The sequence below is a fragment of the Haliotis rufescens genome, unplaced genomic scaffold (assembly GCF_023055435.1).
Source record: "Haliotis rufescens isolate VD_foot unplaced genomic scaffold, xgHalRufe1.0.p SCAF_5, whole genome shotgun sequence".
NCBI classification, from domain to species: domain Eukaryota; kingdom Metazoa; phylum Mollusca; class Gastropoda; order Lepetellida; family Haliotidae; genus Haliotis; species Haliotis rufescens.
Genome location: NW_025964223.1, coordinates 59,348,553 through 59,375,900, shown reverse-complemented (window position 1 = coordinate 59,375,900; position 27,348 = coordinate 59,348,553). Strand labels below are relative to the sequence as shown.

Sequence of the window (27,348 nt, the reverse complement as noted above, 5' to 3'; positions counted from 1 at the left end):
TGCTGAAGACCAATTCTAACCCAAAACTTCATTTGTGGGGAGACAAGCATGGGTTGCTGAAGACTACTCTAACCCAGATCTTCACTGAAGGATACAAGCATTGGTTGCTGAAGACCTATTCTAACCTGGATCTTCAAGGGGGAGACAAGCATGGGTTGTTGAAGGCCTATTCTAACCTGGATCTTCAAGGGGGAGACAAGCATGGGTTGTTGAAGGCCTATTCTAACCTGGATCTTCAAGGGGGGAAACAAGCATGAGTTGCTGAAGACCTATTCTAACCCAGATCTTCACCGGGGGAGACAAGCATGGGTTGCTGAAGGCCTATTCTAACGTGGATCTTCACAGGGGGAGACAAGCATGGGTTGCTGAAGGCCTATTCTAACCTGGATCTTCACAGGGGGAGACAAGCATGGGTTGCTGAAGGCCTATTCTAACACATATCTTCACAGGTGGAGACAAGCATGGTTGCTGAAGACCCAGATCTTCATGAGTGTATAATTGATAATAATCCCATAGTGTGCACTTACTACCTTGAGTCAAAGTGAAGGTCATATTCTTGTGCATATACAGACTTCTCTGAGACAAGGTGAAGGTCATGTTTCTGTGTGTATACTCACTTCTCTGAGACAAGGTGAAGGTCAAGTTTCTCAGTTTGTATACTTACTTCCTTGAGGCCGCCTTCTCTTTATCTTTCGTTTCCGCAGTAATTTGGTTGGCGTGTCTTCCCGAAGTTTCTGCGTCTTCTGATTGGCTTGTGGTAGTGTATTAAAGTGACTATTGACGTGTCTCTCCAGTCCCGCGTGAGTGGTGAACCTCTGCCCACACCCCTCCACAATACACTTGAAGGGCTTGTGTCCGCTGTGGCACACGATATGTCTCGACAGCCACGACATGGAACAGGAGGACTTGTTATACACCTTGCATCCATCCCACAGGCACACAAAAGTCTCACTCTGTTGTTGAGGATCTACATGGACCTGTCGTATATGTTCCAACATATTTATACTAGGGTCTATTTTCACTGAGCAGTTTCTCCATCGGCATGGAATTTGTTTTTCTTCAACCTTTGTTTTACAGTTTTTGCAGTTTAGTGAGTCTTTATTGCTTGGGATGGTGATTGCTGATGGTGCAAGGAACGGATTTGGCGTACATGATCTTGAGGTGTCGGGCGTGACCTGCTCTGAGCACGGAGCAGACGGCGGTTCACTGGGACTTGGCACTTCATGTTTAAGGCTGGATGTGTCTAACTCAAGGTGAGCTAGTTTGATCTCTTCTATATCCTTAATTCTGGAAATACAGGAAATTACAACATAAGAATAATGAAACAAACAGTTTGATTATTAAAAGAGCATGTTGTGTCCAACACCATCATTGAAATAACTTATGGAATTATTCCTACAGATGTCTAACAAGCTAAATAATTGAAGATGGTCTGATTTGTCTTTATTTTCCTGAAGTGCAATTCAGCCACTGGAGACACCATGTGCCTGTGACTGTTGATTACATCAAAGGACCATCCCATCCCTTGAGAGTAAGGTGATACTTCAGATAACGTAATGATTAGAGGTCTTCTGCCTCTAATGATGAACACCTTGAGAGCAAGAATCTGTTGTCAACTGTGCCTGGAGCAATAAAGGCCTGGTAAACATCATCTTATAATGCTTCATGCAATCACAGCAGTGTTAGTGAGGTGGTGAAAGCCCACTGAAATACCATGCTGCAGTTTCACATGGATATCCCAGTCAGTATACTCAGACTCTCAGAGACCAGTCCATGTTTAAGCACTCAATGCTGAGCGCCAGACAGGGAAACAATAAGCACGATCTTTTAACGTCTTTCAGAATGACATGGTTTGGGGATTGTTTGTTTGTTGTTTAATGATGCACTCAACAATATTCCAGCTATATGATGGCAGTCCCCGAAGACCCGGCGTAACGAGCGAACTCTTTTACTACCCGACCGAACTGAAAAGTTCAGGAAGAACTAGTGACATTTCCTTGTGGACCACACCTTCTTCCATTAGGTAGATGGCTACTCTGCAGCAGGACTAGTGATATTGTCTTTTTTACTTAGATAGACTGCAACTCTGTTGCCAGATCAATATTCCCGACTAGTGAAAATAAAAATTAATTTCTATCACTGAGATTCTTTTACATATTGATATCAGAGATGAAATAACAGTAATGCGAGATAAATACAAAACGGCGAGATAAATACAAAACGGCGAGATAAATACAAAACGGCGAGATAAATACAAAACGGCAACACCAGAGAACAAACAACCTGGATCTTGCAACATTCTTGTGTGGACCAGGTGGGCAAAATCTATTTCAAGCATGGATCATGTCGCCCTGCACCAATGGCGACAGACACAAGGACACCCGGATAAAACACCTCAAGGACTATAGTAGTAAACTACAAGAACAAAGAAGCCTTCTATTTATAGTTTAATAACAGCAATCAAGGACCTCTGACCTTTCCTTGTCATCAAAAACACTACTGTCACCACCAGCCTTGGGCTACAGTGATGAGTTGGGTCAGTTGTCCTGGTCAAGAACCCCAGCAGTTTACTGGGGGCAATCAACATCACTGATGAGATGGACAAAAGATCCCCCTCCACAGATCAATGTAATCTAACTCCAGACAAAAGCTACCCATAAACTGCTTGGTGTTCAATCCTGATTGGCAGGTCAAGAGTTGAATGGACAGAGACAATCCTGAGTTGCTAGTGACAATCAAGAAATATTTTGTTTTGAAATATACTGAACAAAATAAGTTAGGGATCATGAACATTTGGGGGATATTTTTTTTGTAGTGAACAGTGAGCACACAATTTCATAAACATATCCCAAAGAAACATACATGCTCACTAACTGTTTTTGTTCAGAATATATCATAAAATAATGTACACAAATAATATTTATATAATATATATGCATGAATAAAGGGATTGTAACATTATCTTTTGAGGAATTATCTTTTCAGAAAAGTAGTCCCTAGGTACTGAAGCTCACCTTACATACAATAATGAGCAATGACTGACAATGTACACAACATAACCTCACATTAACTGAAAGGTAAGGTGAGCTAACAATTCAGAGCAGGAAGACAAATGATAGGATGATTTTCTTGACAAAGTCAAACAAGTGATCAACATCATCTGGTTGCAAGTGAAATTGTCAAGTCAGATTAAGCATTCTTTCATTCTTCTGTTTCTTTACATATTTGCCAAGAGAACTGGTAAAACAAAACATACGATTGGACTTGACTTAGGCCTTGGCTAGGCCCATTCTACCCAGTGATCTCAACACTGTCCTATGTCTATATTTAAGTATGTTACTTTTATGAGTTTCGCTACTGTTAAGATCGCTCTGTTTGTCCATGACATATAAGGCACACTTTTTCGACAACTTCATTTTTTTTAATCAATTGTTTTGAGCAGTAAAAACAGCTTCAACGTCAATACAGTGCAGGATAGATTTCGGTGTGATTCTACCTGGACATCAAACCACACAACTAGCATCATCAGATTGAATGTTCTTTGTTTTTTCTGAACCAAGTCCGAAGTCAGTGTCTTACGTGAAGGTAGAATGTGCCACCGACATGCATGGCAATGGTAGTGAAGATGAATTCAGGTCACACCGACTCGGGATGCAGGACATACTGACTGTGCCAATCACAATACACATGAATAATAGATCCAGTCTGTGACAAGACAATGATCCCTGTGTTAAGATTGAGACAAACTCGCCATTACATGCAATACACCACCGATGGAAACACTACCCTGCGCACAATCTTCCAGGAAATTGTTCATTAATGACTGTGTCAAACCTGTTACCCTTGCAACTATTTACGTAAGTGAAATTAATTTTTGAAAACATTATGAAAAGGATGTTTTTCACAAAATAACATTAAAATGTTATACTAAAACCAATAAATTAGAATTTATTTATTTTAATAATTCTATACATTTCTTAATTTTCATGATAAAAGTCTGTTCGAGAAATCATTTGTTTCTTGGGTGTGGAAATGGAAGGGGGGTACTTTGGTAACCTGGAAATTTAGCTACAGAAATTCAGGCCACTCATGATGGTAAGTTTGCTGTTTGTATTTTTGTTATTTAATGCCTGACTCAGCCATATTCCAGCTATATGATGGCGGTCTGTAAATAATCGAGTCTGGATCAGACAATCCAGTGACTGACATCATGAGTATTGATCCACGCAGTTGGGATATGATGACATGCATCAACCAAGTTTGCAAGTCTGACCACCTGATCCCGTTAGTTGTCTCTTACAACAAGCATGGTCTAACCCCGATCTTTATGGGTACAATACATTTGTAATAATATACCATGGATCCTTATTCACAACGAAAGTCATACACTGAAATAACTTTGGAGACGAGACACTGTCACAAAAGAATCCATATCGGTGCTCTAATATCGACGCTGTGACGCTCGATGGTCCTAACGGCTTTGATTTACCAAAGTTTCACAGCACATAACAGGAAATACTACCCAAATCTAATCATTTCTACATGGTTTGGGGATATGTTGAAGAGAGAAAAGTGAATTTCTTATTAATTCCAGTTTCCCAGTGTTGTGTGAGAGATGTGTGAACATTGTGTGTATGCGGTGTGAGAGATGTGTGAACATTGTGTGTATGCGGTGTGAGAGATGTGTGAACATTGTGTGTATGCAGTGTGAGAGATGTGTGAACATTGTGTGTATGCGGTGTGAATTTTGTCATGAGTTACCGTTATATCACAGATTGATATCATTATACAGGATAAAGCCATGGCCATGCGAGTATCGTGCGAGTGTCATGAAAATGTCGTGAGAGTGTTGTATGAGTGTCGTGTGAGTGTCGTGAGAATGTCGTGAGAGTGTTGTATGAGTGTCGTGTGAGTGTCGTATGAGTGTCGTGTGAGCGTCGTGAAAATGTCGTGAGAGTGTTGTATGAGGGTCGTGTGAGTGTCGTATGAGTGTCGTGTGAGCGTCGTGAGAATGTCGTGAGAGTGTTGTATGAGTGTCGTGTGAGTGTCGTGAGAATGTCGTGAGAGTGTTGTATGAGTGTTGTATGAGTGTCGTGCGAGTGTTATGTGCAGGTATATAACTATACTGGTCAATAACATGACTTGCCAGGCCTGGGCTCTACACAGTCCCAATCACTACTCCAGGGACCACATTGAACATACGAACCATTTCATTTTCTTGATAAGGGCTATTTGCCTGGAAATCTGTTCTTATTGTTTTGAAAGAGACAGTCTGAATAAGTAAGCCACATAAAGCCACTGACCTTAGCCAGGTAATACCCCAAGAAACCTATGAGACAACCCCTTTTCCTACTGACCTATTTGGCAGCAGCAACGAGGGCAGTCACCTCAAATATGAATAAAGGTAAACAGATTTAAATATATGGTGCTCATAAACAAGAATATAAATTCTAGCAGTATAACTCATCTTTTTCACATCAGGATGGAGAAATGAAGTTTGACAATAAATGCCAGTGAAATCTCAATGATGTGTAAGTACCATTCGTTCATGTATTTTAGATCCAACTACTAATTAAATACAATTATGAAAGGACATTAAAAGTTGTAAGTCTAACACAATAAGAAACTGTTACCTCTTGAGAAACTAATTAATATTCTAAAAAAACCTGATTCCTATCTTTTTAAAGCAAGCATTTGGGGTAACAATCACTAAAATTGAGGCGAAGACCAAACTTGGCTGTTCTGACCCAACTCATTTGTACACATCTCTTACAACCACATAAAAACTAAATCACTCTTTGAACCAAATAAAAGTGATATGCCGCAATTTCGTCTGAACATTACATCGGTCAATAACATTAAACTTTAAAAAATAAAGCACCATATGTGACATTTTTTCTATCCTGGAGAATGTGCAGCATAAACATATGTGTCTGCCGCCGCCACCGCCGCCGCCACCGCCGCTGCCTCCGACAACGTAAGTCTGGTAAGATCAGCACCCACATGTGTACCAGCATGCCTGCCCGACCCAACGACAAGAGTTATGACAAGCTCACTGATAGAAACAATTAAGTGCTTACATGCAGTTCAAATCTCTACATTCTGTTATGGGAACACTGCTCAAATAATCTGCATCATTTCTAACAAATGTATTTAATTTCAACACATCATCGTTTTTGTTCATCTAATATGTGAACAGAAAAAAACTCCCTCTTCACTTCCTAGAAGTTGCCCGACAAAGCCCTGCCTGTAGTCAGTGAGCATTTCCTTGTTTGATTCCTCACACAGCATAACAAAATGCGGGGTCAGAAAGGGTTGGCACCTCTCAAGCTGCCTCTCATAGCAGGGTGGGCCCTTTAAGCTATTTGCAGGGCTAATCTGAACAATGCCTAAGCGAGGAGGCGAGTCTCCAGTCTGAACATAGTGTAATCAGATTGGAGACTGTTTTCTGGCGGTAATGCCAAAACCTGTCAATATAATGTACGGAGATTTGTAGCGATTCTCCTCCAAGCTTCACTTTATGCTTTTTACCAGCTTTTTCTCCTTGCAGCTTATCTTGAGCCCTGAAGTGTGTCATGGCTATATATACAATTACCTACAGACAAACTGGGTCATGTGATGACAAGGAGACATAGGGTTTTACCTCCTAGTCAGACTGTGTGTTGGCCTAGCATGTTACGACATTTATACCCTGATTACTGTCTGTCCTAGATACCTGTCCATATGCCAGCCCTCTCACATCAGACCGACCATACTGGAAGCAGTTGCCTGATTACAAAACTCTCCAGCCATAATTACCTTTGTGGTCGGCTGCTGCAGTAGAATCGTAGCTCTACTTCCTCCTTCATCTTGCGTACTCTACATTATTGTGAGGCAGTAGATGCGGAGGCTGACAGCCAGAGCACCAGTATACAACCATCAAGATCTACTAAATCACGAACAACGAGTCCTGAGGTGCCTATGTTCGTCACTATGTCCTCTCACTAATCTCAACCAAACTTTTAATCCTAACTTTTTAAACATTAAGAAAATTGCAATTTGATTCAAGTTTGTTGTTATACAGCCTATGTTTTCAACTCATTCATAAGGTGACATGACCTAATATGGGAGTTTCTCCAAAAGAAGATTTTCCATAATAATCACTGTATAGTTATCAGTATTCATAAAAAAGGACAAAATTCAAGTTTTTTTTGTCACAACCCTATTGTTGAAAATCAAAGATTTCTGAAGTCCCAAGATAAAAATATTACAGCAGAAATATATCTTCATCTTGTATATGCATAAACTTTGCATAACATGTATACCATGCCTTACACAGCATTGGCCCAGTAACAAGTATTGTCCACTTCCATTCAGAATTTTGAAGGTCAAAATGAAACTCCATGAATAACATGAGTAAATGACAGACACTGAAACTCATACATAGTTGGGGGGATTTAAAATAAAAACATATGCAAGAAATTTATTTACTAAATCAAACAGTTTCTATACAGTTTGCTAAAGTGCTCAGTGTTTGTGTACTTAACAGATATACATAAGTTTAATTTTGACATATGCTTGAGAATTAATCATAAATACAAAGTTCATTGCTTTCAAGGCCAGAGTTATTATTCAAGGTTGTTACACTTCCGGACTTAAGATGGGGCATCCAAATTCAAGGTCTTTTCAAGCGTGCATAAAACCTGTCTAACGACAAAACAAGTCTGTCTGCAATTTGACATGAAGAGATATAAATGAAGAAAATAATGTGTTAAATTTGTAAATGAAATACCCCATGTCACATAAAGTTATACCTATGTGAAATGGTATAAATGCTGTAAATAATGTGTTAATTTTGTAAATGAAATGCCCCGTGTCACGTAAAATTATGCCTATGTGAAATACACTCCTCATCTATGATGGACTCCTTCTAGAAGCCAGAAGGGGTTGTATGCTGATTGCATCTGATGTCAACCGTCAACATATATGATGTAACTGTCAATGTGTGGGTTATAACTGTTGTTGCAAATGCTGCCAACTGTGTATTGTTTTGGACAATGTTGATAACTGTGGACTATTGTTGCCAGTGTTAATTGTGTACTGGTGTTGTCAAAGTTAACAACTGCATACAATTGTTGCCAAAGTTAACAACTGTGTGTATTGTTGTTGCCAAAGTTAACTATGTACTGATGTTGCCAAAGTTCACTGTGTACTATTGTTGCCAAAGTTAACAACTGCATACAATTTTTGCCAAAGTTAACAAATGTGTGTACTGATGTTGCCAAAGTTAACAACTGTGTGTACTGATGTTGCCAAAGTTAACAAGTGTGTGTACTGATGTTGCCAAAGTTAACAAGTGTGTGTACTGATGTTGCCAAAGTTAACAAGTGTGTGTTCTGATGTTGCCAAAGTTAACAAGTGTGTGTACTGATGTTGCCAAAGTTAACAAGTGTGTGTACTGATGTTGCCAAAGTTAGCAAGTGTGTGTACTGATGTTGCCAAAGTTAGCAAGTGTGTGTACTGATGTTGCCAAAGTTAACAAGTGTGTGTACTGATGTTGCCAAAGTTAACAAGTGTGTGTACTGATGTTGCCAAAGTTAACAAGTGTGTGTACTGATGTTGCCAAAGTTAACAAGTGTGTGTACTGATGTTGCCAAAGTTAACAAGTGTGTGTACTGATGTTGCCAAAGTTAACAACTGTGTGTACTGATGCTGCAAACACTGCCTCTGCATGTCCTGCACCTACAGTTAAACCTTCCACCTGTTTTCGGAATCGTGTTTGCCCATCCCTCCGACACAACTGATTTGCGGATTTTTTCATGATGAGCAAATATAGATGGCTTTTACCAAATGGCTCTTGTGAATAACAAGGTCTAGCTAGCTCACTACTCCCTCCTTACTCAAGTGTTTGTACAACATGAACAATAATAAAAAATGGGATTCTTTCAAACCTTCTCCTTTGAATGTGAACACAAAGTAATGTTTGCAAACTAAAATATTCTACAATTTCCAGTCTGTCCTGTTTCAAATAGGTTCTTAATATTAGACATTATTATCAAGTTACTCTTATTAATCTCAAGAAATATTTTTATAAAACCTCCACTTTCTCCAACTACATCTCGTTTAAACTGAAACCAAGATGAATATTTCGTTTTCATTTGGCTTAAAATATAGAAAATTAACTTTAAAAGGTTGAAATCTCAAATATATTATACATTTGCCTGTGATGAGACAAACTGTAAACGTATTGGGTTATAATCTGTAGGAGTCAAATCTACTGCCCTTTCATTTCATGCAAACATGACTATTTCTATAACACATTATGTTAATTAAATGCATATCACTGAAATAAAGTACAAATATGAACAGTTGAAACCACTTAATAAGAGCACTTAACTTCCCTTAGTTTAACATTACGTCATTGTATGCAATATTAACATGCCTAGATCTGAAGTTAAGGACTAAGAATAAAAATTTTCCAAATTTGCCCGCCAAAGGCGTTAACTTGAAAATCCTAGATAGACACCTGCATGAAAATAAAACTGAATTTAATCTGCTTAGGTCAAAGAATGGTTATCTAATTTCCTATGATGACTGAACTTCAGCCCAAACCAATTACTGATAAACAGCAGTGTATATATTTCATTAACTCTAAACCATGAATTATAAAAATAAGGGTACGTCATGAGGCCTTTTGCCATTGTCTTTGTACGACAGGCTGTCATTTTCATGAATAATTAAAATAAGACTGAGTTTAACCCTTAGGACCTGCCAACTAATCTCACAAAACTCAAGAGGACAACAGTTGTTGGGTAAACAGTCTCAAATCAGTTGGTTATGGCTGCTATCAGCGGGTGTCACCAAGTCAATGTGCGTGTGCTGTGTGCAAATGGTGTGGTGCTACCAGCTGTCATCGCCACTTTTACACCACCCAGCACACCCAACATCAGCTGTCACAACATCAGCAACATACACAATGTCGAACTCATATCAGTTTTTTGCTGCCAACAGTTTCATACTTGGCATTGATTATGTTTTATCATTGTCTGTTACAATACGCAATTGTATGTCACAGATGTGATGATATCACGTATAGTATCACTCACATGAAATAGGAGTTTTTTTCCTGCTTGAAACCTTTCAGGAGCCACTTGCAAGATTTAGGCGACAATAAATATGACTATTCCAAATAAAAGACCTGTCTGAACTGAAAGAGCAGCATCATTGACATATTTTATTTTATGGAGCGGGGTGGTTGGGTAGCCTAGTGGTTAAAGTTTTCGCTCGTCGCGCCGAAGACCCGGGTTCGATTCCCGACACGGGTACAATGTGTGAAGCCCATTTCTGGTGTCCTCCGCCGTGATATTGCTGGAATATTGCTTAAGCAGCGTAAAACCATACTCACTCACTCACTCTATTTTATAGAGCTTTGTAGGGGTCTCACTGATGTATCATGATCTTAAACATGACAATCGACCTCCAAAACTACTTATTTCAAGGGTCCTTTACAGGAAATATGAGGGTCTTGTAGAGTAATGAAATGATTTAGCTTACTGTGGCCTGATTTGATAATTACTTCAACGCAATATTTGTTGTCAAGAATATGGTACAACGAATATTATTGAGCGTCCCTTGGGACGCAATATATTTTTGTGTCTGCGTCCATTCTATACATTCGTGAGTACTGGACGCACCTTTTTGCATCATGAGAAACCCTGCAATATTGTACAAGCTATGCAATGAATCATTTATCATGTCAGGACTCGTATCATGTATCAATACTAATGGTACTCAATAGGTGTATTGTGACACCTCTGTATTAATTAATAAGCACAACTATAGCAACTGTTCAGTTGTTTAACGACGCACTCGGCAATATTCCAGCTACATGTATATGACAGCAGTCTGTACATAATGGAGTCTGGACCAGACAATCCACTGACTGACATGACCAGCGACCCGTGAAGATCCGGAGTAGAATTGATCTTCAGCAACCCATGCTTGCCATAAAACGCGACCATTCTTGTTGTAAGGGGCGACTAACGGGATTGGGGGTTCAGGCTTGCAAACCTGGTTGATGCCTGTCATCATATCCAAGTTGCATGGATCTATGCTCATGATGTCAATCACTGGATTGTCTGTCCCAGACTAAATAATTTACAGACCGTTGTCATATGGCTGGAATATTGCTCAGTGTGGCGTTAAGCAACAAGCAGGAATAAAAATACTCCAATATGACCAACAACGATTCACTCCATTATAATGACCCACAATCAAACAAGTCACTGGGCCGGACCACCTGTCCATGAAGTGATCTCTTACAATCAGTATCAGTTGCTGGTGACCTCTACCAAACCAGACTCCCCACGGGCAGCAACTGCATCATACATTGAGTGAGTGAGTGAGTGAGTGAGTGAGTGAGTGAGTGAGTGAGTGAGTGAGTGAGTGAGTGAGTGAGTGAGTGAGTGAGTGAGTGACTCAGACGTTTACCACTTTGGTGAAACCCATGAGCATGGGTAAGGTGCTGACAAACCTAGAAACATAATCGGGGCGAACTGGGTTTCGAAACCCACAAATCATAGGTTTCTGGCGTGCCCAAGAGACGCAACTCTGCACAGTCAATTGCAGCGCAAATGTAGGTTTCAACAGTGAGAAACTAGTCATGGAACCTATGAGTCAACTCCTGCAGCTCCAGATCCAGGGCCCACTTGCACAAAACGGTCTTAGCGCTAAGATGATTGTAACTCCCATACTTAAACATGGGATTACAATAGTCCTAGCGCTAAGATCGCTTTATGCAAGTGGGCCAAGGTGTTCACTGCATATGAGACATGGGGCTTCAGAAGAAAGTTTAAGTTGCAAATGAGGGAGTTAGTGAGATAGGTTTAATGCCATTTCGAACAGTATTCCAGTTATATCACAGTGTGTCAGCTTGATGTGGGAGGAAAACCCGAAGTGAAACCCACGAGTACGGGTATGGTGCTGACAAACCTAGAACCGAGATTCGAACAATCAATCAAAGGTTTCGGGTGTGACCAAGGGACGAAACTCTGCACACTGAATTCCAACACCTTAGACCACTAAGCCACTTGTGCCCCCGAGTTACGAGTGAGAGCAATCATCTCACTAAGCGCAGGCCCCACTCATGTGTAAAATAACAAAGCCACAACAAATCTATGGAGAAATATTTGCACAAACAATGTTTCATTTCTCCTTCTTTCAATTAATCAATGGAAAACTAAACATTGTAAAGTGAATTTTATTATTTCACGCATCTTAGCAGGAAATTTCTCTTATGTCAAGATTCCAAGAACAGATTATTGTAAACAAGGATAAACACTGATAAACAATGACAACTTCTAACATATCTTCTTTCATTCTGTCTCCTCAAACTGTTTCACACCTTGGAGAAAAAATTAACATCTGAGGCAAGTGAAATCCTAGAGTGTTTTGACAGCAACAAGATATTTCAATCCCAATATCTTTCTTGACAAATTGCCCAATAAACTTGGCATAAAGACAGTCATCTTTCGATGACCCCTATCTGACCTGGGGAAGGTCATAGGTCATATCAATGTAAACCAGGGAGGCATGGCTTTGTCTGCTGCTTCTACTGTGGCAATGATAGCCTGGAGACATGGTCAGATCAGGGCATTATAATTATAACAGCTAACGACACTTTTATTACGATAATTGCAACTTGGGATTTAAAGGACCAAACCACTCTTTATTTACTCTGATTGATCAGAATTTTATGGACATATCTTCTTACCTGAGCAACTCAACAATTACCTTGGCGCAATGTCACAACCAAAACTTTTGAGAGGATACAAAAAGATCATTCATAAAGCTTTGGAACACATTCACAACATGCTAAAGAGGGCTACAGTATATTGATGTACTAAACATGATATACACCCAACAACATTACATAATAACAAGAGCATCCTTACCTCGATAGACCACTACAACTGTCCCCATGTGATAAACATGATATACACCCAACAACATTACATAATAACAAGAGCATCCACACCTAGACCACTACAACTGTCTCCATGTGATAAACATGATATACACCCAACAACATTACATAATAACAAGAGCATCCACACCTAGACCACTACAACTGTCTCCATGTGATAAACATGATATACACCCAACAACATTACATAATAACAAGAGCATTCCCACCTAGACCACTACAACTGTCTCCATGTGATAAACATGATATACACCCAACAACATTACATAATAACAAGAGCATCCACACCTAGACCACTACAACTGTCTCCATGTGATAAACATGATATACACCCAACAACATTACATAATAACAAGAGCATTCCCACCTAGACCACTACAACTGTCTCTATGTAATAAACATGATATACACCCAACAACATTACATAATAACAAGACCATCCCCAATGCAGACCACTACAACTATCTCTATGTACTAAACATGATATACATAAATGTCTACATTGCATTCTTTCCTTTTCATTTTAATTTAGTTGCTGATAATTTAAGATGCATCAGAATTACAAAGTCTTTACAACATGTCTAACTGATTCTGAACTTTAAGCAATACAATTGCTAATTGTATAACAAACTTAAAGAGGGGAATGATAACAGAATTCCCTAAACCTCCATTTCTTAATTTCCCAAAACTATATCAACACTTAATAAGGCCGCTTAATTTCCTAACACAGTTCTCTTAATTGCATTCACAACATCAGTATTAAGTGAGCTTTGTTACATGTTTAGGGAAACTATATCTTTAATACTTGGATCAAGGAATTGATTTGTCTGACTTGAAAAATGGAAACAATTAGGGTTTTCTTTTCTTTCCAGCTACTCAATAAACAGTTCTTGTGTAACTTCAGGATCTGCTATTACAAGTCAGGTCATGTTGAAACAGTTGTCAAATTATTTAAAGGCTCAACAAAAAAGAAATGAATACACAGTTGGAGTTTGTTCACAACATATCACCACAATGTCAAGTCAACCGCTACTAAATTCCCTGCTGGTCTGCTGCCCGTGTCATCCAGCAACTACAGCAGGACATCCAAATGAATATGTCATATAAATAATGAACAATTAAATTGGCCATATATTATCCAAAATTCACAATTCCCAGTATCTCTAATGACAAATACCCTGGAATAATTTGGTTCCACAGCTTCGTTTCAAACTGGATTCAAAAGACATGATGCTAAAAACAGCCATGGATCCATCAAGTTACATTCATGAGCAAGAGAAATTCTGTGCTATGATAGTGACAAAAGAGATGGAAATTATGACATCACTTCCGAAACAAAGCCTTGATGGTGGACGGTCCAGGGTATTTATCCTAACAGAATGGAGATATAGTACCCTGGATAACTGAGGATGGATTCAAGTGTGGAATCCAACATCTTCCCGAGGCAAGAGAGTTAACTGACTTTAAAAGTCCAGTTTCCACCTCTTGCCTCGGGAAGATGGGAATTCAACTGAAATTCGCTTCAAATACAAGTACAATAGACTCCCCTTCCAGATGTGCCCTGAACAATTGATTCCTTGATTCCACCACTGCTACTGTGATAGGGGTGAGTGGGTGGGTGAGTTGAGTTTAACACCGCTTTGAACATTATTCCAGTTGTATCATGGCGAGTCAGCTTGATGTGGGAGGAAAGCCCCAAATGATGCAGGTCTTAGACATTTATTTACCTTTTTGGTGAAACCCACGAGCACGGGTATTATGCTGACAAACCTAGAAACATTGGTCACTACGGGATTCGAACCCACGATCATAGATTTCTGGCATGCCCAAGGGACGCAACTCTGCACAGAGAATTGCTGCCCTACGAGTAAAGGTCTCCAATGCACTGTAACCACACATCTACAATTAATGGTAAGGAGGGCCACACTAACAAACCCTGACCAGTATTTGATGGTAACTTCCTTTCTGAGTGATGAGAGTAGGCGCCAGTGCTGAGATAGTACTGATACCACGTCCACCCTCCATTTACCAAGTCATTCAGTACATGGTGCCTGGATCCACTATTCCCTTCCGCCCAGCTCTGACTGCAATGCTACAGCCCTAAATGAGGCAAGTCTAGATTTTCCACAGGATCTTGAACCATATTATTTCCTCTTCTACCCAGCCCTTACTGCAATGCTATAGCCCTAAATGAAGCAAGTCTAGTTTTTTAACAGGTTCAGGTTCCCAAATTCCAATGTCACTGGTCTCCTTTTCAATTTAAATGTAGTTACTTGTTTCTATCAAAATCATACATGTTCAGACTTAGCATTAGCCCAGGATATATCATCTTGTGTCAGTTTGCAAAGAACCTATGCTTGTGCCTCCATACACATTTAGATCACCACTCTGTCTGTGCTGACTTATGCAGAATAGAAATGTGTACATAAACATGATAAACAAAGTAATAAACATGCAATGGTGTTGATTTACTTGCCATCTACCTGGTAGGGATAGCAACAGGTCCTAATCGTGTGTATATTGCCTAAGAGAACAATACTGGTTGTACAGGGTATTAGGAAGTTAGCCAATAACTCCCGTATATCCCACCAGGAAGTGTAGTATAGAGTGTAGCAACCATCTGGAACTATTGACAGAATCGCAACGCTCAGCAGAGCTAGACAACAGAGCCATGGAATAAACACACCAGGAACTGCCAATAAAACAGATGGACAGACTAACACTAGCAATTGCCAATAAACATATAGATAGCATAAACACATTATTAAAAGCCAACATACAGAGGTATAGAATAAATACATGACAAAGCCAGTAACACAAAGTCATCCGATAAACATACTAGTATCAGCATCAAAGAGGCATCTAACATTTGTAAGAGGAATTAAGGCAGAACTTGCCTGATCTAACTTTTTTCCTTACACCATTCATATACACGAAACATTCAACGTCCTTCATATACACGGTACAACATTCATATACATGATACAACATTCATACACATGATACAACATTCATATACATGATACAACATTCACATACATGATACAACATTCATATACATGATACAACATTCATATACACGAAACATTCAACATCATTCATATACACGATACAATATTCATATACATGATACAACATTCACATACATGATACAACATTCATACACATGATACAACATTCATATACATGATACAATATTCATATACATGATACAACGCCATTCATATACATGATTCAATGTCATGTACACGATACAATATTCATATACAGGAAACATTCAACGTCATTCATATACACAATTAAACATTCATATACATGATTCAACGTCATTCATATACACGATTCAACTTCATATACACGATAAAACATTCATACACACGATTCAACATCATTCATATACACGATACAACATTCTTATACATGATACAACATTCATAAACATGATATAAAAGAAGTGAGTTATTTATTGCTGTAGCATGTACAGGGTGTTACGTGACGTACACACCAGTGTTAAAGGACACAGAAACAGAATATACTGTGTCCGGATGGCCACACAACAACTTTCATTGTACCTATAGCGCAACAAGAGCACTTCATGGGCGTCTGTCATTTCATCCATCAATCATAAGCACTGTCCATATGATCATTAATTCATTCCAGGCTCTAAAGTAATTATCAAAACTTAAAACACATCTGTGACGTCATTCTATTGTTTGAACGCTCCATTATTTTTTCAGGAATGGAGAGTTGCTTGAAGCAGCATTTGAATTTTTCAAATATTTTCAACTACAGAATATTTTGTCAAAGTGTAAAAGTAGGGATGAGTTTCAAGTAGGGGAATATCCTCGTAACTCTCCATTCCTTAAAAACAATGGGCCTCGGTCCCTGCAGGGCCTCTGCTTGATTATTTTTAAGGAATGGAGAGTTACTCGGACATTCCCCTCTACTACAGTACACGACACCATTTCATTACTTTACAGGACCCTCATGCCTGCAAGGACCCTTTAAAGTAATTGTTGGGGGTTCCCCACTTTTGTAAGTGAAGAAAAAACCCTGACTTTACAATCTGAAACACTGATGCCGAAACAAGATTGTGTATGAATCGTGTTAGCCCCTTTAAATGATACCAGAATGATACAATGTACATTTTGATTGAATCAATACCAACACCTTCCAGACGAAATGAATGAAGTAATAGTTACGTGTCATACCCACTGCTGGAATCATAAAGCATCTAAAGAAATGTGGAGATTACTTTCAACATGTGCTTAATATATTGGCAATAAATATCTGTCGGAACTGATATGCTCCTTCCGAAGATTTGAGCGAGCTCTTCAGTTGTGTAACATACACACCCTTCCTCAACCTTCCTCACGGACACTTACACTGCAATTGATCATAATGATAAATATCTGAAAGAGGGCTTTCAAAGTTGTCATTAGTTTTGCAAACTGTTTTTCTCGTAATTGAACCCCATCTAAAAGAAAATATATCAAATCTAATTGCAGGGTTTCAGATGTGCTAGGACATGGACTGTCATCCAAAATGTCCTACAGATCGTTTAACATGTGGGTAATTACACAGAGCGTCTTTCCAAAAGCTGCTAAAATATGAAAATGTTCTTCTCCTTTCATTATCTGCTTACGTAGAAACAAACCATGAAATGAAGTAAGTTAACAAAGAGCTGAAGAGGTCCCAAACTACCAATATAGGTATTCCAGAGTTCACATTCCCTCCCTTTGTCAGCACTCTTCACACTTAAAACACCACAAATCTCCCCTGGAGCGCACGACACAAGATGGCTAGTTTTTCTAGAACCTCCTTTCAAAAACAGATATTATCAGGAAGCACCCAAAAGGTTCCCTATCCTATTTCCAATGGACATGATAACACACGATCTAATGTTATGTTTCTGTGGGGATATGAAAGCGCATTGTTTCATGTCATAATTACTACTATCAGTTTCCATGGACCAGGTGGCCGACATTTCTATTGTGGAGCCAACAGTGCTGCATAGAATTTTCCCATCGAGCTTAAACAGTGACATTAATATCTTCTTATCTGTCATTCAGTTTTCATAATGGCAGAGCACAACCGCACACTTAACTGATTTTATTCAATCATGCAGAATGCAATCTATTCTACATTTTCAAAACTATACTCCAATTTCACACTTCTGGGATATTTTTTAAAACATACCACCTGTTGAAAGAAAAAGTCATTTGAAAAAAAAATCAACAAATTTGAACATCCGTGAATTCACTGCATTGAATAACTAACCTTTCATAACATTCATTACGAATAACAAATGGAATCTAAGGTGATAACAATTCATGTCATTTTAATAATTTTAAATCTCTATGAAAATGATATGATCCATGAGCTGTGATGATATAGGTCATATTGACCTAGTGCAGGGGTCAGAGTGACCTATGACAATCAATGGCTGCTTGCACCTGTATGGACATGTCATGGTATAACTAGTTATACTGCAGCCAGATGGCAACAGCAGCTAATATATGTGAAGAGAGTTTCCACATGCATACCTGTCCATGGCTATTATGCAGGCATTATTCATACATCTGTGCATAGTGTAGGAATATTTGCTGATGTTCTTTTTGTTTACATGATCACCATGTGAAGTAATCGTGTTTACTTTTGTCATACAGCACACAAACAAATCCAGACTACTTGTGCAGATATCAATACTGGCTATAGACAGCAAAACACAGACCTTCATACACTGAATATTCCACATGATTCCCACATTACGATATGTTCACAGGGATAATGTATAGCGTTCTATAAATAGGCTGCTTCATGTGGTGGCCTCATAAATCTTACAGGTATTCCATATTTCAGTGTAGGTGAACTATGTTTATTACCATGGCAACAATAAAACGAGATTATTTTGTGCATTCTTTCACCTTTCGACCAGGTTGTATCTGATTGAAACAACTGGGCGATAATCTGAAACTGACAGACAAAATAACTCTCAGTGTTTATAAACATACCACACAAATGATTCTTAGAAAAATCTGCTTGTCATCTTGAACAATCTTGTGCAGAATCATCAAAAACATGGGTTCTTTTCTTAAAACAGTCTTCAACATATGGAGATGCCGTTTATGAAAAATCATACACGTGGTGCATACAAACTCTGAAAAATTACAACACTAAAAATAATTTTCAGAAGGATAAATTCACGACTATCACCTATGAGTTCTTGTGGAATTGAATACAGAGCATGACTACAGCATAGAACAACAGCATAGTTATAGATTATGAAAATGAAATTAGCAACAACAAAAACTACTATAAAACAGGAATATTTTGTAGTGCCCACACCTCACAATTTTTCCCTTTTTCGATTTATAACTCTTTTACTATTTACAGACAACTACTTTTGCACCCAAAAAACCTATGTTTGATTGAAGACTTTTTAAAATTTAAAAATCATTTTGTCTATATTTTCAAAAGAGTTCATTTTAGGAATTAACTGAAAATTGACCCTGACAACAAGACATGCTGACCAATAAAATGCACAAAACAAGAAATTAAATTGGTGTCATCCAACTGGCCTCCAAACTTCCCAGTACCGTTATTATGTACTAAGTGATCCCTAGTCTCACTTCCACAATCTGCTACTGTGGACATGATGGAACATGGTGAATAAAAGTTCAGTGTTCCAATGACAAGGAAACCTGCAGTCCTTGAGGTTTGCTGGCATAGCATATAAATGTAGGAACACTTTGAACTTCTACCATTATGATAATGATAAGCACCCCCTGACTTCATGCTTACTTGACCCGTGAAAATCCGGGGTAGAATAGGTCTTCAGCAACCCATGCTTGACGTAAAAGGTGACTATGGTTGTCGTAAGAGGCGACTAACTGGATCGGGTGGTCAGGCTCGCTGACTTGGTTGATGCATGTCATCGATCCCAATTGCGCGGATCGATGCTCATGATATCAATCACTGGATTGTCTGGTCCAGACTCGATTATGTACAGACCGCCGTCATATAGCTGGGATATTGCACTTTCAATAGTTTCATCTGCATTGACACTCTCATTTTTTCCTACAAAACTCGAAAATGTTGTATTGCTTGAATAAAATTATCTATCGTACCTAAAATTGCCAATATAAACTTACAGGATAGATTTTATTTAATCGTCAAAAGTTGTCAATCAAAACAGCAAGTTGCATACTCGTAACACTGCATGCAATTTCTTACTGTGCATAACCGATTCCTACATCGCTGCAATATTTATTGCATAATGAACATATGATGAAATGACACTTCTGTTTAATTGAAAATTCTATAATATTTCCTTCGATATGTTACACACTACAGATGGAAAGAGACAGCGAAATTGACAAAAGCACTGTTTCATCTCATTCTGGAATGAAAATCCCGGTAATATATTTCTTGCCAACAAACTGTAATACCATTTACAACAATCGCTATTTCATGTCATAACTTTGAATAGCCCAAGTTACGATTTACACACACATTGCTGAACAACCAGAAATTTGATAACCATAGATTGTTGTCTCCTGCATGCCAATGAATTGAACAGCTGGTCGTGGTAAGCACTTCAGCTAAACGACCTAAAATTGTGCTTGCATATAATTCCTCATAAGTCGACAATGATCAGAAACACATAAATATTTATGCATTTTCTCCTAAACTAGACAATGCACAGAAACACATAAATATTAATGTAATTGGAATTTTACTTCAGTTGACAATGTGCATAATCCAGCAATATACACATATTCTTAAATAATCACAGTGGAACAATTCATGTTCGAAAATAGGATATGCAAGGATATATGGATATAATCGAGTAACACTAATTGCAACATAATTCAAGTCACAAATAACAAAAAACAAACAGTTTCCACGGTTTCAAGACGAAATATCTGATAATTAGCAAAATCCATCACACACCAAAAAGTCTCATTGCTTTCGGACCAGGGGTGAGTTTCTCTCATAGGTAAAAATTTCCAGGATAATCCCGGAGTATAATAATGAAAACAAATGCCTAATGCCATCTCATGTTTGTGCAGATCGACCGCTAAAGGTGATGCCCGATGAGAGTTGACTAAAGCGACAATTTCTGAAACACTGAACTGATACAGGTAATTCATTCACAGGCGACTAACATGAGTGAGTGAGTGAGTGAGTGAGTGAGTGAGTGAGTGAGAGTATGGTTTTACGCCGCTTTTAGCAATATTCCAGCAATATCACGACGGGAACACCAGAAATGGGCTTCACACATTGTACCCATGTCAGGAATCAAACCCAGGTCTTCGGCGTGACAAGCGAACGCTTTAACCACTAGGCTACCCGACCGCCCGGGTGGTCAGGCTCACTGACTTGGTTGATGCATGTCATTGATCCCAATTGCGTGGATCGATGTTCATGATGTTAATCACTGGATTGTCTGGTCCAGACTCGATTATCAAAAGACCGCCGTCATATAGCTGAAATATTGCTGAGTCCGGCGGTAAACAACAAACCAACCAACCAACATTCACAACAGTTGCAAAAAAAATCCTGTTTGACAGAGATATGTACAGCCTTTGCAATTCATGGTAGTCTGTTAGCCCGAGACAACTAAATTGTGCTGTAAGGAAAAATCCAATGATGGAAGTCCTCATGACTAGTAGCATCTAAGAGCTATAATTCTGAACCAGTTCTTAATGCTTTCATTTTGAAACAAATTGGAACTGTATACAACTGACAGAAAATTTACACATAGTAAACAACTTTGACAAGCTACAAACTCTTCTTGTCTTCTGGACTAGTCTTAAAAATGAATTTCTAAGGCTGTTAGTATAGCAATGTTCTGTATCTTATTTAAATGAATGTCATGTATATTTCATGACAAAGACAAGAAAATTCCCTTGGTACAATCATTCACACAGAATAACTCAATTAAGAATTTTTGTATTAAGGTGATAATGTTCTTTCACAATTCTACAAAAATGTCTAACAAAAACCAACATGCTTACTATGTATTCATATTTCTAGAAATGTTGAATTCCAAATATACAGAAAACACAAAGTTAAAAAATGTGACTTAACCCTGCACCTGCTGGTAAAGATTGCCATTATTTATGTACAGCATCTCTTGAGTGAACTGCAGATGAACATGATGAACAACAGGTATAATTACTTCCCATCAAGAGGCAGGATTAACTTGTCTCCTTTGACATGTCTAAACCCTACTCCACTGACACCTCCTATTCTTTCATACTTGGCATATATCCATCATCCAAAGAGCTGTTGTTTGTATAAACATTTATAGATGACTTGCTGGATCAAGGGCGCCTGTCGCTTGGTCATGCCATCGATGACCACTGACACCGATAAGCCGCTACTTTCACGCTTCACCGAGTCCTGCACACACGCCTTCACAGGTTTGCTTGTTCAAATGGAAGCTGTTATGCTTACCTAAAATGTTCTGTACCATATCTACGTGTCAATTATCAGTCATATGTATAGACGAAATGACTATGGTGAGTTAGTGAGTGAGTTGGGTTTAACGCCGCTTTTAACAGTATTCCAGTTATATCACGGTGTGTCACTTTCAGCTTAATGTGGGAGAAAAGCCTGACGTGATACAGGTCTCAGATGTTTACCACTTCAGTTAAACCCACAAGCACAGGTATGGTGCTGACAAACCTATAAAAATAATTGGGGCGAACCAGGATTTGAACCCAGAATCATAAGTTTCTGGCGTGCCCAAAGGACACAATTCTGCACAGCGAATCACGGCGCCTTAGACGACTGGGCCACCTGTGGAATGGAAATGATTATAATATCGGAGTCCATAATATCCATCACCTCCAGTACGAATCTTACATTGTGCACAACAATAGCTTCTGGAACTCGTTTAATAACTTTGCCTGTGTTTTCTAAAGTTGTCTGTATCTTGGGTCAGGCACTACCCTGGGTGTCTGGTATTATCTGTAGCAGGGATTCAGAAATAGAACATTAATTACGACCAAAAAAAATAGTGATAATAATGAGATGAGGTGAGGTGAGGTGAAGTCTAATGTCATGTTCAAGGTTATTGAAGTTATATAGAGATGTGCATGCACGTGTGTGTGTCCCTGCTTGTACTAGACCGGATGATGCCAGTTTTATAGTGCTATAGTGCTAGCATAGTGAGAGACCATGTCGCAGGTTAACATGAATACCTCACTCAGACACAGTATACTGACTCTGAGCTGACCAGTCCTTGTTTTAGCCCCTAGATGCTGAGCGCCAGGCTGGGTAACAAGAAGTACCATCTTTTAACGTCTTTTGGTATGACACAGTTCAGGTCAGAACCACTGCTGAATCTACAAGACCAGAGAGACAGTAACCAATAGGGATAACTAGGCGACACTTTGATTGATAGTTCTCTTGATTTTACATATTTTCTCTTAAGAACATGATGAAAGGGTTAAGAAGATTAAATGAAATGAAAAATGATGACTCCATTTTCATCAGAGAAACATTTGTACATGTGTGATCAGTCATGCAGAGCTTAGACACATTTTCTTAACATAATGTCTTTCATTTTGAAAGGAAATTTATGCTCCATTGAATGAATTCATAAAACTTTTCCCCATCTTATATTCAACATTTCGCAAAACGATTTTTATTTTCCAAGAATGTAGTAACACAAGTATAACAGTGTATAACAAAGAATGGCCATATAGCAAGGATGTAGGTTATGACTACACATCAGGGTTAGAAAGTAACAGTTTTTATCCACTAGTCCTTACATACATACAGCAAAACCCTTAAAATGGGCAAATTTCTACTAGTCCTTAGGATACCTTTACTATTGGGCAGTTTGGTAAGGACTATAGGACTAGTGCCAATTTCTAACGCTGCACATATATGTGGAACCTTCTCACCTCCATCAACACCTGGCCCTATCTGCTGTACCTGGTTTAATTAACGTCTCGGACAGGAAGAGGATGTTTCATTAGCATGATGCATGGCCCCTGACATTCACCTGCCTCACTGATACTCCTGCTGGCAATCTTATTTCAACATGTTCAATCTCGGCTGCCTTCATCACTTCTTCTGTTTCAAATTCCCTTATAACTTCCCCAGAAATATGTCATTTGTTTTACTGAGCCAGATGCACTTAGTAAAGAACTGGTGGCATTCAATCTCGGCTGCCTTCATCACTTCTTCTGTTTCAAATTCCCTTATAACTTCCCCAGAAATATGTCATTTGTTTTACTGAGCCAGATGGACTTAGTAAAGAACTGGTGGCATTAACAGACCAAAGCCCAACCTAGTGGTTAAAGTGTTCACTCATCACGCTGAACGGCTGGGTTCGATTCCTCACATGGGTACAATGTGTGAAGCCAATTTCTGGTGTTGCCTGCCATGATATTGCAGAAATATTTCTAAAGGTGGCATAAAAAACCATACCCACTCACTTACTCACCCAAAGCCAAAGTCTGGTGAATTAAATTTTGGTCCAGTATGCTTTGCTTATATTAGCCCATACATTAAGGCTAGTTGTCTTTGATTTATTAAAAATGATATCATGGCGGGGAACACCCTAAATGGGCTTCACACATGTGGGGAATCGAACCCAGGTCTTCGGTGTGATGAGCGAACACTTTAACCACTAGGCTACCCCAGCACCCCTTATTATTGAAAACTCAAGTGCTGAGGGAGGACCATTATTATTTCCCCACAAGAATACTGACAAACACAACAGACCACACACTGAACTCAGTAAGGCTCTGTGATACATTTCACTTGTCAAGCATGGACGACTGGATCTGCTTCATATGACATGGGAAATTTGAAAAATATTTATTCTGATTGGTAAATAAAATGACCAATTTAAGTGATGCTTATGCCCTTGAGAAACATTTTTAAGCATTATGTCCTCTGCACACAAAAGCAGACTTTTTCTTGCGTGCTATAAACTGTTCACAAAATGATATATACACTACCTGTAGACATTGTAATACTTCGAAAACAAACATACCTATGTATGTAAATGTGCAGGCAGGACAAGTGTACGTGCACACTTGTGTAAACAGTAGCCTGTGAATGAGGTATTAGACTGCCTACTGCTTACGTATGGTTGTATGCCATGTTTCAATGAATACCACTCTCCTTACATTTGACGATTCAATAGGGACTAGTTTCTATTGTGCAAGGTTGAGTAGACGACAGCATTAGTACATGAATGAATTGTTTCGCCCCAAGCTACAATGAACAGATCCCTGAAATGAAACCTTGGCGATAATTGTAAGTGTGTAATTACTCCCTGGCAGGGTATGCCAGTAGTTGTGTTGCGGCTGCACTGCAAGGAGCCTGCAGCTTCACCTGACTGGAGCTATCCATCGCCCGACACTGATCACGCCCCAGGGACTCAACCCATGAAGGGTCTATCGATGAACCTTCAATCACCCCAAAGTTGTTGGGGTTTTTTAATTGTTGAACGCCGCACTCAGCAATATTCCAGCTATGTGACGGCGGCCTGTAAATAATCGAGTCTGGACCAGATAATCCAGTGATTGACATCATGGACATCGATCCACGCAATTGGGATATGATGACATGCATTAACAAAGTCAGCAAGCCTGACCACCCGATCCCGTTAGTCGCCTCTTACGACAAGCATTGTCACCTTTTACATCAAGCATGGGTTGCTGAAGACCTATTCTACCCTGGATTTTCACGGGTCCCAAATGTTAATAATTACACTTTGTAAATAATACAATGGAGAATGAGACACTTTACATTTACTTATTTTTACAGGGTGAGGTGAGGTGAAATGGGGTTTAACATCACGTCCAAGATTATTGCACTCATGTAACGGCTGGCTTGTGTGCGTGCGTGCTTCTGCTTGTACTAGTCTGGCCTAATGCCGATTTTATAGTGCAAGCCCACTGAGATACATTGTCGCAGTTTAACATGAATAGTATTGAATACTCTGCTCAGAGACAGTATACTGACAGAGCCAACCAGTCCTTGTTTTAGCTCCTAAATGCCGAGCGCCAGGCAGGGTAACGACAAGTACCATCTTTTAATGTCTTTTGGTATGATGCGGCCGGCCCATTTCTGGTGTCCCCTGCCGTGATATTGCTGGAATATTTCTAAAAGCGGCTTAAAACCAAACTCACTCACTGAAGGGGATTCTGGGAGATGAGTATTAGCTAGATACAATGTCTGAGCTGGTTTCTAGTGTGTCATGGTGTCAGCATCCTTTTGCTAGAATGTTGCTGTCGGTGGCATCAAACAATATTCATTTACACACACACAAACTGCCTTGATGATTGTTATTTACAAGGACGTTATCATCCCATCACAACTTGCACAGATATTTGCCTGTATCATTTTCCCCAAGAAGCAGACAAAATAACAGATAACCTTTTTCCAAATCCCAAAGGCAATCCTCAATGGCATGTGAGATGATTCATACATATTTATTTACCATCTGTTCCAGAAATTAAAATCATCTGTGGCAGGACAAGATACTGTGACACCACCTCGAATCATACTGAAATGATATCTGTGGGCATGTGCAAAGACGTAACATTATTGCATGTATGCCAGTTAACATGGTTAATGTGGTATTTTGTGTGTTATCGACATAAATGCTTAGGCAGCGCAATTAAAATTAGCATAGACCATGTAATGGGAACTCCAATTTCTCTGTAAATAATTTGCAAATCCATTTTTAGTGCGTGTCTTCGGTTGGGGAGGGGGACGCACGGCTGCAGCAGGTGTTTCTACAGGGATGAGTTATAGAGGACAGGGATAACTGCACAAAGTATTGACATCTAGTGACGAAGCTTGGACCAAATACGCACTAAATGTTGGCTGTCTGCTTCCTGTTTGTCCAGAGGACAAACATGGCCAGTCATACTGCAGCAGAGTCAGCACTGTAGCACATCTTTGTTTGGAGGAAGTCTGAGATGGTATGGGGGAGAAGTACATCTGGCAGACCAGGGGGGAGCAGAGGATCACTCACTCACAGGTCATTGATCCCGACACAGTCAACAATGGCAGCCGGTGCCGACGCATGTGGTATCATTACACCTTAGGTCACAAGCCAGTATTTACGCGATATTGAATTTTTACTTGAATAGATTGTGAAGAAAAGCAAAGAGGTTGTTAAGATATTGTTACAATCATAGCTGCAACTGCCCACTTAGAGCTTATTTGACTTCAACGATGACCCATAAATGTGCTGATCGATCCGGGACTCAATCTGAAGTTATTTATATTACACATCAAATGGCTTATGCTGTGGAAACACGGCCACTTTGAGTCAATAAAATACACTTCATCTCACGTCTTCGTCTCTCCCGACATCATTATTCAAGCGGTGGCTCTGA

The 27,348-nt window shown here is 39.2% G+C and overlaps 1 protein-coding gene across 1 annotated transcript in view; it reads right to left on the bottom strand.

Annotated features, from left to right (window-relative positions):
- Positions 1–27,348, bottom strand: part of LOC124140331 (zinc finger protein aebp2-like) — a 66,576-nt gene that overhangs the window by 19,245 nt on the left and 19,983 nt on the right. Inside the window, exon 2 of the mRNA XM_046507861.2 lies at positions 665–1,287. Within this exon, the coding sequence (XP_046363817.1) occupies positions 665–1,287 (623 nt within the window). The remainder of the gene's footprint in view (positions 1–664; positions 1,288–27,348) is intronic.